We start from the raw sequence: 19,008 nt of genomic DNA, 5'->3' as shown, positions 1-19,008 counted from the left end.
TTGCATATAAAAGTCAATGATGAACCATTAATGGCTTCTTTTGAAGGACCATTTTTTTTTCTAGGACAGATCTAAACCTGGTTCTTTTTTATATTGCAGAGATGTAACTATGTATAAATAGGCAGCCACAAACCAAACAATCTCCAAATACTCCCTGTACCACCCCCTTCCAAAAATCTGTCCACTCTGATCACTACTTCCCTTTCCCAGAGTGTAGGAGCAGCACCGAACTTGTCTTGGGAAGGAGGAGAACTCTACCCTGTGTGATCTCACTAATCATAGCTTTAAGTTCTCTGAAGACCAACCCATTTAAAAAAATGCTTAATAAAAAGAAAAAGACTTATTAAAAAGGGGCAGAACTCATTCGGAGGGGCAAATTGGGAGAATTAAACAATCAGTATGCAAGATGGTATTTCATTGAGTGAGGTCAGGATTGTCAAGATTCTTGATGTTAATTTTTATATTTCACCACTGAGAGACTAAGGAGCTCAACATTTAAATATTTTGTTATAGTATTTTATCCTTTTTTAAAATCATATCCCATAAAAAAAATTAAAAAAAAACCAAAAAAACCAGCTAGCTTACACTTCTAGTCCTAATTCATAAGCGGTTCAATGTAACACCAAAGTAGTATGTGAAGATGTTTGCACAACACTTACGGCATCCAGCGAGCTGTCGCCATTCACTAATCTGAATATTGCTTCTCTGGCAGGCTTCAGCGTAGGATTTGATGCTCTGGCACAAAATCTGTTTCAAACCATCATTCATGCACAAGTCATAAACACAGTTGTCCAGGTAAATTTTAGGATCAATAGTTGCATGACACTGTTGGAAAGGACCACTGGCTTTAGAAATAATGCCACAAAGCAGTTCACTTTCATACTTTGTCTTGAGATCCAATGTACAAGTCTTGCACACGCCATTGCAGTTGTGCCAGCAGAACCTGTCCCCATCTTCCACTTTCCAGCTTTTGCCAAATTCAACCAAATCAGGGGCCTGACTGCCAGCAGGTGTGGCCAGGTCATCTGCAGCATTTCCATTGTAGTTACCACACAAGCCACAAACACTTTCAAAGAAGCTACTGGAAATATATGTTTTGAAGATACTGTTCCAGTCATAGTAAACTTTCAATGTGAAATCAGTCTCAATAACGACAAAGGTGCCAGACTGATATAGGCGTACCTGGCCAGCGTTCAGACTGATAGGAAGGCGCTGACGTTGACCATCCACCTTAAAAAAATAATAAAAAAAAAAATAAAAAAATAGTAATCAGTTCTTGAGATTTAGGATGTTAAGTGACACTAAACCCAAAAATGTTACTCATTTAGAGCATACGTTTCTAATTTATTATTAAAAAAAAAAAAAAAAAAAAAACCTTCATTCTTTTGGTATCCTTTTCAAAAGAAGCAGCAATGCACTACTGAGAGCTACAGTAGCTGAACAAATTGGGTGAGCCAACAGCGAGACATATGTGCAGCCACCAACCAGAAGCTTCCAGTAGTGCATAACTGATTTTAAAACAAAGGATACTAAGAACAAAGCATATTTAATAGAAGTAAACGTGTATACTCTATGACTCATGAAAAAAAACTATGTTGGGGTCCATGTAATTCCTGCCAGTATCATTTCAAATAAGTAAAGCAGTGATCTTAGCTGTGTACATTGAATATTGTATACAATATCAAAAGCTCTGATTATGAATGCTCCCTATTGCAGGCATTTAATGAGAACAAAATGTATGCTTACCCGATAAATTTCTCGACATGGTGTGTCCACGGGATCATCAATTACTGTTGGGAATATCACTCCTAGCCAGCAGGAGGCAGAGAGCACCACAGCAAAGCTGTTAAGTATCACCTCCCTTCCCACAACCCCCAGTCATTCGACCAAAGGAAAAGGAGAGAAAGGAAACAACAAGTTGCAGAGGTTTATATACCAAAAAAAGTCTGAAAAACAGGGCGGGCCGTGGCTTCACCGTGTCAAAGAAATTTATCAGGTAAGCATACATTTTGTTTTCTCTTTCTTATGACACCGAGTCCACGGGATCATCAATTACTGTTGGAAATCAATACACAGATGATTATGGAGGGACAAGACAGGTAACCTAAAAAGAAGGCACCAACTGCTTTTGAAAAAAAAAAAAAAACCACACACCTTCTCCCAAAAGAACCTCAGCCGAGGCAAAAGACTTACCCTAGGAGAGACAGCCCAAGTGGAATGAGCTGTAATGTTCTCAGGAGACTACTGCCCAGCAGTCTCAAACAAAAACCCAATTACAATTATGCTTCACAACCAGAAGGAAGGAGAAGTAACAGACCCTTACGTTTCCCAGAGAAAACGGGGCAGAACACTGATGAAAATCCTTAGTCGCCTGTAAAAAGCATTGTAAAGCATGCACAACCACCAAGTTGCACAACAAACATTCTTCAGAAAAAGAACTATAACAAAGAAAAGGAACACGTTCGATTAAGATTTGAGGTCAAAAACACTTTAGGAAGGAATCAAACTTAGTAGAAAGAACCGCCTCATCTGAATGTAAACGATAAGGCGAATCACCCTGCAAGCTGAGAGTTCAGACACTCTCCAAGCAGAAGGTATATAAAGAAGAAAAACCTTTGAGACAACTTAATATCTATGGAATACAATGGCTCACACAGAGCTTGCTGTGAAACTTCAAACACAAAAGTTAAGGCTCCCAGGGGGAGCAACAGACTTAAACACAGGCCTGATTCAGACCAAGGCCTGACAAAACAATTGCCCATCTGACACGTCTGCCAGACACTATGCAGCAAGAAAAGATAAGAGATTTGACCCCTCAGAACTGACTGACAAAATGCTAGACCTTCCTGTAGAAAGGCAAAAGCCTAAGAATCCTGACCCTACTCCTAGAGTAGCAGACTGATTCACACCATATCTTATGGTAATTGTTTCAAAAAACAGGCTACAAGCCAGAAAAAAAAGGAACCAACAACCGACTCAGAAAAACCCACACTTAAACCAAACTAAGCATCCCATCTCCAAGCCATCAGTTTTTGAGAAAAGCTATTTGGATGAAGGAAAAGACCCTGGATTTGATGGTCCTTCCTTAGAGGCAATCTTTAAGAAGAGACTATGACCCATATTTATCAAGCTCCGTACGGAGCTTGAAGGGCCGTGTTTCTGTCGAGTGTTCAGACTCGCCAGAAACACAAAAGTTATGAAGCAGCGGTCCAAAGACCGATGCTCCATAACCCTGTCTGCTCGGAGCAGGCGGACAGGAATCGCAAGACAAGATCGGGTTGATTGACACCCCCCCCTGCTGGTGGCCGATTGGCCGCGAGTCTGCAGGGGGCGGCGTTGCACCAGCAGCTCTTGTGAGCTGCTGATGCAATATTAAAATGCGGAGAGCGTATTGCTCTCCGCATTTAGTGAGGTCTTGCGGACCTGATCCGCACTGTCAGACCAGGTCCACAAGACCTTTCATAAATAGGGACCAATATCTCCACTAAGTCTGCATATCCTCCAAGACCACACATAAGCTATCAGAATTACTGATGCTTTTACCTGTTTAACATGAGCAATTACTTGTGGAAGGAAGGAAGGAAGGGAGTCCCACTCTCCGGAAGAATTTCAAATTAGCAGCTGAATGGTAATAGTTATTACCCAATATAATGGTACTCATTATCGACCTCTGAACGATGAAGGGCTGAGTCGTCCCTGCCAGGGTTTGAACCTGTGATTTTAAAATCTATTAAACCGGCTTTTTTGTAGACAGGGCAGTTACCAACTGAGCTCTCTTCTGTGTATATCTATATCCATCTGTTAAGAAATCCGAATCCCAGTTGTCCACCCCTGGAAAGTGGATGACAAACAATGATCATGAGCTTAAGCCCACAGACAATCCAAGTCACCTATGACTAAGGAACCCCGAGATCCTCTGGATAGAAAAATGTCCATGCATCCCATAGGTTAAACTGGATTATGGAGTAGTAGGATCCGAGCCCATGCCTCCAAAGAAACTGAAGGTTTAATCCAGTACCTTAGACAGCTCAACCACTAATGCAAGCCACTGAGGTGACCTAGTCAGACTGAAACCAAATTAAGGACAACTGAGGTTAAAGAGGAAGGAAGACACTTCCATGCCCTAATAAAGCCAGACTGCTTCCCAGCCTAGAAGGCTGGTGTCCGTGGTCACATCACCTAGGAATGTTCCCAGAAGCACACGGCAAGACAGGTACACCACGGGAGAAAAATCTGATAGATCCAGATCACATGGAAAACATCATACCAATTCCCTCCATACACAGCGTCACTGAAAAAAAAAGGGGGGAAAAAAAAAAAAAAAAAAAAAAAAATCAAACTGCGGCTAGATTTCAGATCTCAACCCTCTGGTTGTAAAATGGTGAAGCTATTAACCGGACCATTAGAGGCTTTTAAAAAATTTAAAGCAATTCTTTATCTTTGAAAAAGCCAATAGTGCTGGTCAACCAGCCACCCACAGCTGGCCTTGAGCACAGAACCTGGATTCCACTACTGCAATGCTAGCCTCCAGGACACGGCAGACTTAAACCGGACATTCAGCGCCGGCAGCTGGATTCGAACCAACAACCTTTGAGTTGCTAGTCACAAAGCTAATGCTTGGTTCTTAGATAGCGAACCTATTTAGGTCCTCCAAAAACCATGACCCTTGTGAATGGAAGAAACTTTTCCAAATTAATTTCCCATCTATGGAAAAAGTAGATTTTGACAAGCTCTCATGAAAGAATGCTCGAAGGCAGGACGAAACTTGAAAAACATAGGATTGCAATGCAAGAGTAAAGCTTAACTCCTCAAAACGACACCTTATATATTAAAAAAAAAAAAAAAAAAAAAGTCTCAAAATCAGGTAATACAGCTTTCAGGGGTCAATACCTTGATAATTGTATCTGTCTCCTGTCACACACTGCCTGCATCCTGCCTGAGTATCCCATTAAAGGATATAAAAGTCACACTATATTTGCAGATAATACCCTTAAGTTCAAGTCCCAAGACACAGAAGACCAAAGCACTTACCTGCATCTAGCCATCCAGCAGGAGGATGGCACTCCTCAGAGACACGTGTAGAAAAGAAAGGCTAGAGTAAACCTACTCCTGCTTTCTATACTAGGGCAGCACAATGTTAGGAACTTTCAAGGTGGGCCTTGCTGCATTTTCCAAACTGCTTTAAAGCCACCACTGCCCTGCTGAAGAGACTGATCTGGAGTATGGCTAGACCCAATCCTTGAAAAAGAGGGAAAGATCAGAGCAAACCTACTCTGCTTTCAAAATAAACTCTTGATTTAAGTGAAATAAAATTCCTTCAGACACTAAATATTCACCACCTCCTTGAACTATAGGCAACAAGAATGACTGGGGGTTGTGGGAAGGGAAGTGATACTTAACAGCTTTGCTGTGGTACTCTTGGCCTCCTCCTGCTGGCCAGAAGTGATATTCCCAACAGTAATTAATGATCCTGTGGACTCAATATCATAAGAAAGAAAATATACTCCTACAACTATAGATCAATTCTAAAGTATTCATAGCTTGGCAGATAGTCATGGGTGTTTTTATTGGTATCCATGTCAAGATGATTAAGGGACATGAAACAGCATACAAAAAAATATAAAAAAAAATTAAAAAAAAGCTTTTTCTTATGTATTTTGTTGGAAATAGCTAGGTAGGTAGATTACTGCATTATATGGAGGCAAATTTGCAAGAAGTTTCGGACATGCAGACACTTGCACACTGAGCTTACCTCCCTGATTTTCAAACAAAGGAGGACATTTGGTGATAGAAGTAAATTGAAAATGTTTTTAAAAGAAATGCTCTAAATTAAGATTTTTTGTGGTTTAATGTCCCTTTAAAAAGGTCACATTTTTTAATCTAGCAAGGATATACATTTACTCACCCTTACAAATCCATTTTCAGATCGTACTAGATATATATTAAATCCATACACTTGTACAGTGACAAAGCTGACATAGGACACTCTAGTATTGCCACGGTTCTCATTCTTTGCCTCAATATTGAAAGCTGGCAGGCTACTGTCGCTGCCACATGTCTTGGCAATAGTGTATGTACAGGTGCCTTGGAAATCAAAGTAGCGCCCATCAAAGGTACGATAATGAGGGTCTCCAACTGCCCAGCAGAAAGCTTCAGACTCCGCTACACATTTCGGTTTTCCATTCATAATCTGACATTTTTCCTTTGATCTACATTTTACACTGCTGCAAGAAGGACCTAAATCGCCTAGAGAATGTGTGTGTGGGTGGAGAGAGATAAGGAGAAATAAAGCTCTTGCAATAGTGAGCAATTTAAAAGTTCATATAGCTCCAAAGAGGAAACCCACATTAACAAAATTAACGAAAACTAATTATATTGCAATTGTCAATGCTACTACATAGAAGCAACAATTCTGACCTTCCAACTGCACATGCCAAAGGGAACACTGGGTGGAAGGGAGGAAAAAGTACACTGGGTGGAAGTATCTAGGTGGATTTAACAAATATATTATGTTAACAATGTTCAAGTTATTCAAAACAGGAAGTAAAAGTTTGACTGTAAACCTAAGTTTTTTCATTAAATTGATTAATTTATTCAATAAAAATGTATGCTTTGTCAAAGGTCACAGAAAATAAAAATCTCAAATATAACCTGTACTAAAAGAGTAACCATAATTTAGAAACAAAGACTTACAGATAGCTTGCGAACCATAATTGTTTTCTTGAGTAGTTCCATAGGACAGAAGCAGGAAAGAAGATGGGTTCTCCAGCATTTGGAAACTGAATCCTTTGGTTAAGGGTTGGGTTGACCATGAATATTCTGTGCCAATAATGCTACTCCAACTCAAGCCTGACATTTCTTTTTTGTTGAAAGTCAGTTTACTGACGTCTTCACTTCTTGCAACCAACATACCATAGTTATCAAAATCTTGAAACCCGATGAGGTAATAAGATGAACAGTAACTGTTGATTGAAGGAATATTAATCAAGGTTGTGTCATATGTTCCAAGTTTGTCTTGCCAACCAGTACAGTAGTAGATTACCTGAATCCCAGCACTGGCTGAAATAAAAAGTGGAGTTTTAACTTCTACATCTAACACTGCCACTTGTCCAGCAGATAAGGCCTTGGATTCTTTTGTTGATCCAGATTGATAGTTAATCGTAGTCTTCTGAGAAGCTGCTACAAACACAATGTCAGTCTTAGTCTGGTAAACAATAGGGGGTACAATAAAAGTGGTGTCCCAGCTGGAAACTGGCAAGAGCTGTTCATAAACATGGTTGCACTGTGTGTTCTTCCAGGAACAAGTATGACCACTCAACACAGCCACAGGTTTCTGGGATACCACTCTGCTTCCAGAGAGGTCATCTTTGCTCAACAGTTGAATAGCATTATATGCTTCAAGAAGAACAGTGAGTTTGCTTCCAGCAAGGTAAGTTTCCTCTTGGAAGGTGACTTCTCCTTTGAGATAGATGTCCACATTTGTTGGTTCACCAGCACTTACTACTGCAAATTCCTTGAAAGAATCACTTGGACCATTCAAAGGAGTCACTATATAGTACTCTGTTCCCAAACTTGAAACTGGGTAGATAACACTAGTGTCAGCACTTAGTGCCTTAAAATTCATGGACGTGATTGAGATTTCTTTATCTGACTGTACAACAACAACATTGTAGGATTTAGAGACCCCCAATAACTCAAAATTTGGTGGAATTGTAGTAGGGGAGACAGAGCTTTGTTTCAAAATAACATTTTTTTTGAAGTTGGACTTATTCACCCATACAGTTGCTGTAGTATCCGTTTGATATCCAGTGATAAAAAGTTGAAGGTATGTATTGTTATAGGATGGATTATAATTCTGCATAAAAACTGTAACAAACTCCGTGCCCTGTGGACCTGCCATTGAAGCTCCTGGGGGGGAAAAAAAAAAAAAAAAAAAAAAAAAAAAAGTTCAATTAAAATATCAACTCCATATCAAACGTATGAACACATTTACAGTTATAAAATGAATATTTTGAATTCATTTGCAAAAGTAGGAACTGGGGAGGAAACAAACTCAAACGTTTGGAAAACTTTTATTTTCTTATTCTGAACTGCTTTAACTTTAAAAAATATATACGACCACAAACCTACCTAGGCAACATGCTTACTTTTCAATTATTAGTTTAGTGCAGCAAAAGATTGGCTGCATCAGCAAACTACGGTATTTAAAAAAAAAAAAAAAAAAAAAGTTGTACATTTAGCAGAGTTCTATTATGGTTTTTCTATTCTGCATTAAACTAGTTTTCTAAAATATTACTATACAGTGTTGAAAAATGCATAGTAAGTAGGAAATTTGTGTTAAGATGAGAGCTTAGCAGCAGTATAGATTTTTTTCACACACAAATAAAGTCAAGGTTCCTAGCTAGGGAACTCAGACGAGTCAGCAGCTCAACTGCTGCCCACATTTATTATTGCACAAGGAAGGTTTTTGCAGTGCCAATCCCACAGAAGCAGGTTCTATCAAATCAAACTGCATGAACAAGTTTGGGATGATTTCATACTGCCCTACCTGAGGTGGCAGAGTGGTAATGCTGCATCTGTCTTCCAACGACTCGACTGACACAGGCACACATGGAACTGTGTGCCCCGCAAGAAGTCTTAAAGCAGCTTCTGACGTTTTATATCAGATGTGCACAGAGGGGGGGGGCGCTTCACAAAATTTTGCCAAATTGTGTTCATGTTGGTATTTAGTTAAACTGAATATTTTTTTGTGGCCAGTGTAGACTCTGTACCCTACTTGGATATAGAGCTACGAGCTAATTGTGATGAACAGAGTATTGAAGTTGAATTATATCATAAAGAGATGGCTGGGAATACTATTCCGAATGCCACCTCCTGTCATCCTAGACATACGGTAGTATCTATACCCAAGAGTCAATATATACGTGTTAAACTTAATTGCACTAAATTTGAAAAATATGAATTTCATGTGAAAGAATTAACCGATTCTTACAAAGAGGTTATGATAAAAATAACCTAGATAGGGCTAAGAAATTGGTTGACCCTCAGGATAGGGATTCCTTATTTCTTCATAAAAAGAGTTCAATTCCATGCAAAATGAACCCAAATTTATTACCACTTACAGCACTGACTATCACAAAATTCATAAATTCATATGCGATTCTTTGCCCATATTAGAGGCGGATGATGCACTTAGACAGATTGTACAAACAGGCTGTGGTTTTGTGTCTCGTAAGGCTAAAACCTTGGGTAATCTTCTGTCTCCTCCTATGCTTTCATTAAAGCCTGGTTTTCAGAAATGTAACAGCAGCAGGTGCAAGTCATGTGCACATGCCCTGTTTGGAACGGAGTTTAAATCCCAAGTGACAGGTTAAAAAAAAAAAAAAAAAAAAAAAAAAAATTCAGATTGAACAATATTCCACTTGTAATTCTACATATGTTATTTATTTGCTCACCTGCAGAGGGTGCTATAAGCAATATGTAGGACTCACACGACCCTTGAAAGACAGATTCTTAGAGCACCTTAGATCTATTGAAGATCCACACTCAACAACTCCAGTGTCACTACATTTTAAGAGTGAACATAACTGATATTTCCTTATTGGCATTTCAGTGCATCCAATTCATTCCCATACACCCACGAGGTGGTAATAGAGAAGAAATTCTCATGAAAAAGGGAAGTCTTTTGGATTTTCCAATTGGAAACTGTAGTGCCAAAAGGTTTAAATTTAGAATGGGATATAAAATTGTTACATAGAAAAATAAATGAAAAATATATTGCTTTCTGATATTTTCTGTATATAATGCCGCGCCCCCCCCCCCCCATTTGCGAATATCAAACAAGGATATTTTGAATGTTGGCATATACAGGGAGTGCAGAATTAGGCAAGTTGTATTTTTGAGGATTAATTTTATTATTGAACAACCACCATGTTCTCAATAAACCCAAAAAACTCAATATCAAAGCTGAATAGTTTTGGAAGTAGTTTTTAGTTATAGCTATTTTAGGGGGATATCTGTGTGTGCGCAGGTGACTATTACTGTGCATAATTATTAGGCAACTTAACAAAAAACAAATATATACCCATTTCAATTATTTATTTTTACCAGTGAAACCAATATAACATCTCAACATTCACAAATATACATTTCTGACATTCAAAAACAAAACAAAAACAAATCAGTGACCAATATAGCCACCTTTCTTTGCAAAGACACTCAAAAGCCTGCCATCCATGGATTCTGTCAGTGTTTTGATCTGTTCACCATCAACATTGCGTGCAGCAGCAACCACAGCCTCCCAGACACTGTTCAGAGAGGTGTACCGTTTTCCCTCCTTGTAAATCTCACATTTGATGATGGACCACAGGTTCTCAATGGGGTTCAGATCAGGTGAACAAGGAGGCCATGTCATTAGATTTTCTTCTTTTATACCCTTTCTTGCCAGCCACGCTGTGGAGTACTTGGACGCGTGTGATGGAGCATTGTCCTGCATGAAAATCATGTTTTTCTTGAAGGATGCAGACTTCTTCCTGTACCACTGCTTGAAGAAGGCGTCTTCCAGAAACTGGCAGTAGGACTGGGAGTTGAGCTCGACTCCATCCTCAACCCGAAAAGGCCCCACAAGCTCATCTTTGATGATACCAGCCCAAACCAGTACTCCACCTCCACCTTGCTGGCGTCTGAGTCGGACTGGAGCTCTCTGCCCTTTACCAATCCAGCCACGGGCCCATCCATCTGGCCCATCAAGACTCACTCATTTCATCAGTCCATAAAACCTTAGAAAAATCAGTCTTGAGATATTTCTTGGCCCAGTCTTGACGTTTCAGCTTGTGTGTCTTGTTCAGTGGTGGTCATCTTTCAGCCTTTCTTACCTTGGCCATGTCTCTGAGTATTGCACACTTTGTGCTTTTGGGCACTCCAGTGATGTTGCAGCTCTGAAATATGGCCAAACTGGTGGCAAGTGGCATCTTGGCAGCTGCACGCTTGACTTTTCTCAGTTCATGGGCAGTTATTTTGCGCCTTGGTTTTTCCACACGCTTCTTGCGACCCTGTTGACTATTTTGAATGAAACGCTTGATTGTTCGATGATCACGCTTCAGAAGCTTTGCAATTTTAAGAGTGCTGTATCCCTCTGCAAGATATCTCACTATTTTTGACTTTTCTGAGCCTGTCAAGTCCTTCTTTTGACCCATTTTGCCAAAGGAAAGGAAGTTGCCTAATAATTATGCACACCTGATATAGGGTGTTGATGTCATTAGACCACACCCCTTCTCATTACAGAGATGCACATCACCTAATATGCTTAATTGGTAGTAGGCTTTCGAGCCTATACAGCTTGGAGTAAGACAACATGCATAAAGAGGATGATGTGGTCAAAATACTCATTTGCCTAATAATTCTGCACTCCCTGTATATATTTTTGCATTTATCTTGTTGCTAAACAATGTTTACACCAAGCACATTCCCTTCTCTATGACCATACCTCTAATGAGCAGAACACAGGTGTTGTATAATTCTGCTAAAAGATTAATTGATTTGATTGGTTGTGATGAGATATTAGGGTGTTGCCTTACAGGTGTATTTAAATCTAGCTACTTAGTTATTTTTCACCAGGTTGTCATTGAAAAGGTTGATTCAGTATATCTATACGAAACATGTTTTACATATAGCCTGTATTTACATGTCAAATAAAGACAGTTTGTTTTTACCGGATCGTCTGGCTGCAGTTTCTGGACATTAGATACTTGCTGTTGCCTGTTTATTGAGGTCCTTTGGGAGAGTTTGAGACCGGGTGCCTTCCTGAATCTGTTGGTGTATGTATGTATGTATGTATGTATGTATGTATGTATGTATGTATGTATGTATGTATGTATGTATGTATGTATGTATGTATGTATGTACATATATACACACACACACACTTTATATTTAAACATTTAGCTATTAGGAATCATTGACAGGAGCAGAGACTGGTGTGACTAAAAAACATTTTACTACCTGATTCACTGTACCTAAACCTCAATTAGCAATACTATAGCAGAAGTGTACAGGTTGCATGGACATGAACAGCAAGATCCCCTTAACATGGTTACAAACTAAGCAGCCGATTAACCAAAACTTTAGTCACTTGTGCTTTCCTCCACTATACGAGCATACAAATACATTATAGGATGAAACTAAAGAAAAAATTTCCAGATTGGCATAAATTTGCCAACATAGCTTAACTGCAGTAGCCACTTCACTGAACTATGTATTTGATATTGGTGGTGGATCTTTAAACGTCTGTAGTAAGACAAACTGCTTGATAAAATGATGCAGCTATGCTAGGCAACATCTTTGTTGTATGTATGACTCGATAAACAAAGCATTTAGTTCTGCCATGTGGCATCTTATGGGTGACTAATACCTGCTAACTATAAATTACTGCCCTCATATTCTATTAAAGTAGAAAACCAAACATTTTTCCATTGTTATTACAAACTCTGCCACACAGAAGAATCATGCTAAATCTTTTTTTCTTTTAAACATTAAGTGTCTCTCCTTCACATCTAGATCATGCATAGCTAGATTAACCACTCAAGCTAAACATTTCTAGAATTTCTGAAATTGTTTTGAAGGACCTCACAGTACTAAGAGAAAATCTCTCCAGAAGGGGCAACTTTAGATCAGGGCTCTCCAAAAAGGGGCAACTTTAGATGATCCAAATTGTCTCTATGTATACACAGCGAGACCAGGTTCTAAATAGAATAAGCCAAGTTTGTTCCCCTGAGAAGATCAGCCCATTTGATTGAGATGTTAGACAGGTATTTCATATACCAAAAACATATCTATAAGAACAATTTCCCATACCTTTTACTCTGCAACGGATATAACAAGTCATGGCAAACATTAAGGAGAAGCTAATATTACAGTACACAGACAAAAAAAAAAAAAAAAAAATAACACGACATTAAACTGCTGTCAAGTAGAAAATAGTAACTGCTCGCTATGTTTTATATCTCATCCTGTTCCTGCAGCTCTTTACAAGTCAGTTCTCCCATTTTAACAGCTTGAAGGTGCTAGTTACTGTAGCGGTCTTCTTGGAGCACAGTATTCTCACAGCCTGTGACAGAAGCACACTCACAGATCAGTAATAGAGCAACAATGTACAGCTCCTACTCAGTATCATGCACTGTAACCTGAAGCACTTTATACAGCCGTACACTGATCTGTGAGTGCAGCTTATGTCACTGGTAGTGATAATACCTGAGCTACAAGATGGCCGCCCCAGTACAAAGAGGCGGAGCTTCAGTGTCTGGCACCAAAATAAACAAGATGAAATAATGAGCAGTAACCATTCTAGAGTAGATCTGTCCCTCTAAAGACCCACCCATGTCTGACTCTTTTATAAGCAGTCACTGTAAATGAATGCAGCACTCTTGTTACCAGTTGGATGGATAAAGTAATCAGCTATTTAAATCAGAAGCCAACAAGATTGTTACCATGTAGATTCTTGAATTATGTTAAGATTTTTTTTTATTTTTAATTAATGGAGAGTAGACCCTGAACCCCATCTGTGAATATTAACTACAGTGCACACTAATTCAACACAAGCTTCAGTGATTTGCTAGTTACTTACATGTGAATGGTAAGTGTTGTAAAGCTATTGCTTTTAGCTACATTTCACTGCACTAGTTTCTTTAAAGCTTGAAAAGCCACTTAGTTCTCTACAAAACTGGTTTCCCTTTAAAGGGACATAAACATACAATGGTGCAATAAGTTACTTTGTTTTGAATCGTCAGCACCTTGTTCTATGCAGGATCCACTCCACAGCAACAATGCGCTACTGAGAGCTAACTGAACACATCTGGTGACGTGAGCCAATGACAGGAGCCATGAGTTTAACTAGCAATCACCAGCTAGCTCTCAGTAGTGCTTTGTAGCGCCTGACTAAGGATACCAAGAGAAATTAATACACAAAATCTATTAAAATTGTACACTATCTAAAGCAAGAGCTTAAAAAAAAGGGACATAAAACCTAAAATGAATTCTCATGATTAAGATATAAGTAAATTGAAAAGTAGTTTTTTTTTACCATTGTATGCTCTGTATGCTAACAAACTTACTTCATTCTATTGGTTTATTTTATTGATGCTGAACAAACATGTTGAGCCAATGTCATGAAGCATAAATATGCAACCACCAATTAGCAGCTTGCTCACAGTAGCACAGTGCTGCTTCTGAGCCTATGCAGGCAAATTACAATTGCTAGCTGTGGAGTATAAAAATGTATGGGAAATTTGCCTTTAGGCGTTTTCTATTTGAAGTGGCATTTTATGCCAATTTAATACCCCTTAATGAAGTCCATTCAAATGGGCTGAGCCTAAAGGAATGGCCAACCTGATTGATTAGGTTGTGTTCCCACTCCAGAATGCTTCCCTTTGCCAGGTTTTGTATACAATTTCCTAACAGGCGTTATTAAAAGCTCGCATTTAAGACCCAAGTACTGGAAGAGATCCATATATACTGTTTAGGTATAGGTGTGTGGGGATGACATTACTATAGTGAGTGATGACCACAGCTCATCTGGGAGGGGGACATTGAGTTTGGTGGGAGCCATCTTCCTTGCATAGTAGCTGCACCCAACTCATTACACATAAACTGTAGGGCAGGAGCTGACCCAGTGCCAGGAAAAGAGGTAAAGCAAAAAGGTGAGGACAGATGAGTGTAAGAGGCAGGAGTCAGAGCTGTAACATGTTGGTCACTTACTGCTTTAGTAGTAATACTAAGCTATAACACACAGTGAAGACAAAGGATGCGTTACAGCAGAGGTTTCCCTTAGCTCCGCCCAGTCTCCAGCATTGTGTAGGATGCAGGCTCAGCCCCGCCCTGCCGTGAGATCAGATTTAACTCAGGATGGAATCACTCAATACTGAAATCTAAAACCAGAGTATAATCAACAGAAGATACATAATTAAGGAATAAATAGTGTTTCCCAATTTATTGAGGAAACCACAATTGGGATATCCAACTGGAGAGCAAGATTAATAAAATTAATCAACAGCTCAAAATATGTCAGATGTAATTCATTGTTGTGAATTATTCAATCTGGATGTACGTCTGAGCAAAGCTCTTAGATCAACCCCTCTTTGGAACGGTCAGTGCCAATAAAAATACACTAAAGCGTGGATAACACAGCTGGGAAGAAACTAAAGCAGTGAAACAGTGACCTCAAATAAGGGAATTTTTTATTTTAAGAGACTTTTGTTTCTAATTATTGTTTAAGGTTGCTGTGTCTGAGCTAGGTCAGGGCCTGTCTTACCTTACTCAGGTGCCTATAATTGTAAACAATTGACTATACAGGCTAATGAAAACAAGTCCAAAAGACAGCAGCACTCACCAAATAGTACAGAAATACAAAGATTTATTGGAGTTTGCCCATAGATTAAGACATATTGGGATTGTTGCCCTTAGTCATATTAAGTAACACTAAATACCAAACAGTGCCTTTTATAGGCATGTGCAAACAATAGGCCACACCCCTTTAAACTATGTGACACCTGAAATGATTAAACATGTACAAACAATTAAAAATTGCTTGCAACAGCATTGCAGACAATAGCACAGTATAAGTGGAATATGAATGTACAACTTCACACTAAGCAACCAGAACAGACATTAGATACATCCTTGGTAGTAAATATCTCAAATAAGTACGTCTGAGGATGCATTGAATTTACTACAAAAGGGACTGTCATTCTGTCCTTCTAAAGGGGAAATATTTGAAAGACTTGTATTGTTTTTTCAGGACACTTAAACCCTTTTCTAGAGCGGTATCTATGAGTAAAAAAAAAAACGAAACTGATATGGGCACTAATGATTTATCTTTAAAAACACTGGCCTAAGAAATAAAGTTTATTCCACATGTGTATGACCATAGTATTGATGTTTATTCTAACTTGGTTCTAGATGAGGTAATTACACTCAGAAATAGAAAGAAATCAGAAATTTCAGAGAATGGGAAGTGATACAACTTCTGGGTAAAAGAGAAAAAGTATGATCTAGTACCGATATTTTGAAACCTGCCGATAAGGAATACTATGTCAATGAGATTAGATCTTAACTGGCAGATGAAAAATTGTCCCATAATCCATATATGAAATTCAGAAAGAGATCCAGAGTGTAAGAAAGCAGTGAATGTCATTATTGATAAAGCAGATGCAATATTCTTAACATGTGATAACAAAATACCAGTGTTATACACCTTAAGAAAGGTTCATAAAAAGCAAACCACCACCTAGATGTCCCATCGTGTACAGTATAGGGTCAGCATGTTCCCAATTTGATTTATTTAGACCATATATTGAGACCTTTAGTGGAACTTACAAGTTCATATATCAGGGATACCAATGATTTCTTAAGAGAATTGCCTATTTCATAGGATAAAGTGATACTATACACATTGGAGCATTAAGTTGTTCTTTAATTTAAAAAACAAAAAGTTAGCATTTCACTTTACTATTTGAAGAACCAATGTATTGAATTGGTGCATAGTTGTACATTTGTGTATGGTTAAATAGCAAAGGGAGTGGGGCTGCTATGCCTTAAAATGCCTAAGCCTATTTTTAGGGCCAGGGCTAAGACAGCAGAGGTTCCTGATGGATGTGCTTCAGGGTTATGGTAAAGCAGAGATTCAATAGCAAACTAGTTTACCAGCACCTAAGTGGTATTAGAGTATGAAACTGAGGTTTCAGCAGAAATACATCGGATGAGCACATGTCTGTCAGATATGGAATTGCAAGGCTCTGACACAAGCAGGCTGCACTTTACAAATACCCCACACTTTCAGCCCCCCCCGCCAGAGTCAGGGCATGAGAAACTGCAATGTATGTCCTGTATTTAGTTTAGGAAGTGTTTAGCCTAGTTAAAGAATAACCCCATATTATGCCTCCTGATACGATAAACAGTAAGCAAGGACAGGGATTACAGAGACCCAGAGAAAACACATTTGGAAGATTTATTTAAGTTGTACACAGGGACTTACAATTATGACTTTGAGGTCCCCTTTTTTCCTACCCATGATACGGTTTATCTGGTACTATAGGTCTGCTCCCTTACAGTCTCATTGCTTAAGCAGGGAATCAAGTGGCTAACTGGATTTTTAACTTCACATGCATAGTGTTATGCTCCAGCATAGTTATAACTGACCTAGTGTGTCTGCAATCTGGCGTAGTATCAGACAGCGCCGGCTACAGCCGTGCAGAGTATGAGTGTTAGTTCTAGCAGTAAATCAGATTAAACTGCACAAGTGAAACCAAGCTTGATCTGCTTTGTACAATATTAAGAAAAATTGGCTCTCAAGACTGCATTGTCATGAATTTGCATTTTCAAAAGTCAAATTAAAAAAAAAAAAAATATTCAATACAAAAATGTCCCGATTTCAGCTCATAATTAACATCCTGTTACCCTCAGTGACAACTGGATGAACTTCCTATGCATTTGTTTTCTTTATTACTATCCTAACTCAGCTAATTGTATGCTTTAAACATGACACTCACCACATAGGAACACCAGGAAGGCCCACAGCTGCAGGGATGATCCTTTCCCCATGGCTACGGAAAATAAAGAAAGAATTACAATTTGTACAAGACTGACAGTTACTGTGAATTAAGGGGGTATAAATTTACATTTCTACATGGCCTATTTTGTTGTATTTCTAAACTTTATATTAGATTTGTATCAGTATACACCAGGGGCAAACTGGCTGAGACCAACAAGGTGTGTGCCCAGTGTAGGTCTAGGGCATGGTACCTTCTCACATAACTACAACAAAATTTAAGTCTAGTGAGCTTGCATGGCCCCTCAATGCATCTGCGACCTCTGGTGGCTTGAAATCTAGAAGAGAAAAGCCAGGGTTTGAGTGCGGCAGCACAAAGACTACACACCCCACTGTCACATGCTTTTCTCTCAAGCAGCACAAAGACTACACACACCACTGTATGTCACATGCTTTTCTCTCAAGCAGCACAAAGACTACACACACCACTGTATGTCACATGCTTTTCTCTCAAGCAGCACAAAGACTACACACACCACTGTATGTCACATGCTTTTCTCTCAAGCAGCACAAAGACTACACACACCACTGTATGTCACATGCTTTTCTCTCAAGCAGCACAAAGACTACACACACCACTGTATGTCACATGCTTTTCTCTCAAGCAGCACAAAGACTACACACACCACTGTATGTCACATGCTTTTCTCTCAAGCAGCACAAAGACTACACACACCACTGTATGTCACATGCTTTTCTCTCAAGCAGCACAAAGACTACACACACCACTGTATGTCACATGCTTTTCTCTCAAGCAGCACAAAAAGCTCTACGTGGATTACTTTAAATGGATTTAAAACCAACACAAGGGGAAACGTGGGCATTAGTTTATAAATAATGCTATAAAGAAGAGCAGGGGGTGGCAAACATGGTACAAGTTGCCAAGGTGGAACCCAAATCAAAATTATTGGCCTTCTGCCTATGGGCTACCACCATTTACTTTGTTTCATGGTATGTATGTCCCTACATTCACAGCCCATTTCCTGAAAGGAACACACCATACATTTAAAAGGACTATCCTTTCATGAGATGAAAACCCCTTTCTATTCAGGTCATTGAATCTCCACTTGAAAAAAAAAAAAAAAAAAGGTTCACTGGGTGACAGATGTTTATAACACATTATTGGACTCTGGATGTGTAAAAGGATATGTTATGGTTAAATTGCAGAGAGCAATATTAGAGATGACCAAAATGATCAACAAAAGGACACCAAAGAATGATACACATTTTAAGTTTGTAAATTATATAGGATAGGAGCATGTATGGGTCTTTATACAATTTGTTTGTAGAATGATAGGAGCGTGCATGGGTTTTAGCACTGACAGAAAAAAAAAAAAATTTGTATAAAGACCCATGCATGCTCCTATCATCCCACATAATTTATAAAATCTTCGACAAAGGACACCAAG

General features: G+C 38.9%; 2 protein-coding genes across 2 annotated transcripts in view; both read right to left on the bottom strand.

Annotated features, from left to right (window-relative positions):
• The window catches only part of LOC128638748 (IgGFc-binding protein-like), a 38,064-nt gene extending 31,831 nt beyond the window's left edge, over nt 1–6,233 (bottom strand). Inside the window, exons 1-2 of the mRNA XM_053690885.1 lie at nt 5,906–6,233; nt 660–1,230 (exon numbers count right to left, since the gene is read on the bottom strand). Of these exons, the coding sequence (XP_053546860.1) occupies nt 660–1,230; nt 5,906–6,187 (853 nt within the window). The 5' untranslated portion in view covers nt 6,188–6,233. The remainder of the gene's footprint in view (nt 1–659; nt 1,231–5,905) is intronic.
• A 407-nt stretch (nt 6,234–6,640) lies between these two features.
• LOC128638746 (IgGFc-binding protein-like) lies at nt 6,641–17,590 on the bottom strand. The gene is made up of 2 exons (XM_053690884.1): nt 17,541–17,590; nt 6,641–7,908 (listed from the first exon to the last, which is right to left on the bottom strand). Exon 2 carries the CDS (start codon nt 7,898–7,900, stop codon nt 6,641–6,643), a length of 1,260 nt encoding a protein of 419 aa, XP_053546859.1. The 5' UTR covers nt 7,901–7,908; nt 17,541–17,590.
• Nucleotides 17,591–19,008: the final 1,418 nt, after the last annotated feature.

This window comes from Bombina bombina, chromosome 8 (genome assembly GCF_027579735.1).
Source record: "Bombina bombina isolate aBomBom1 chromosome 8, aBomBom1.pri, whole genome shotgun sequence".
Lineage (NCBI taxonomy): Eukaryota > Metazoa > Chordata > Amphibia > Anura > Bombinatoridae > Bombina > Bombina bombina.
Note: the sequence above shows the minus strand (reverse complement) of the source record. Positions and strands in the feature narration are given on the sequence as shown.

Coding starts and splice junctions, on each gene's coding strand:
- LOC128638746 (XM_053690884.1), bottom strand. CDS start 7,900: ATGGCAGGTCCACAGGGCACGGAGTTTGTTACAGTTTTTATGCAGAAT.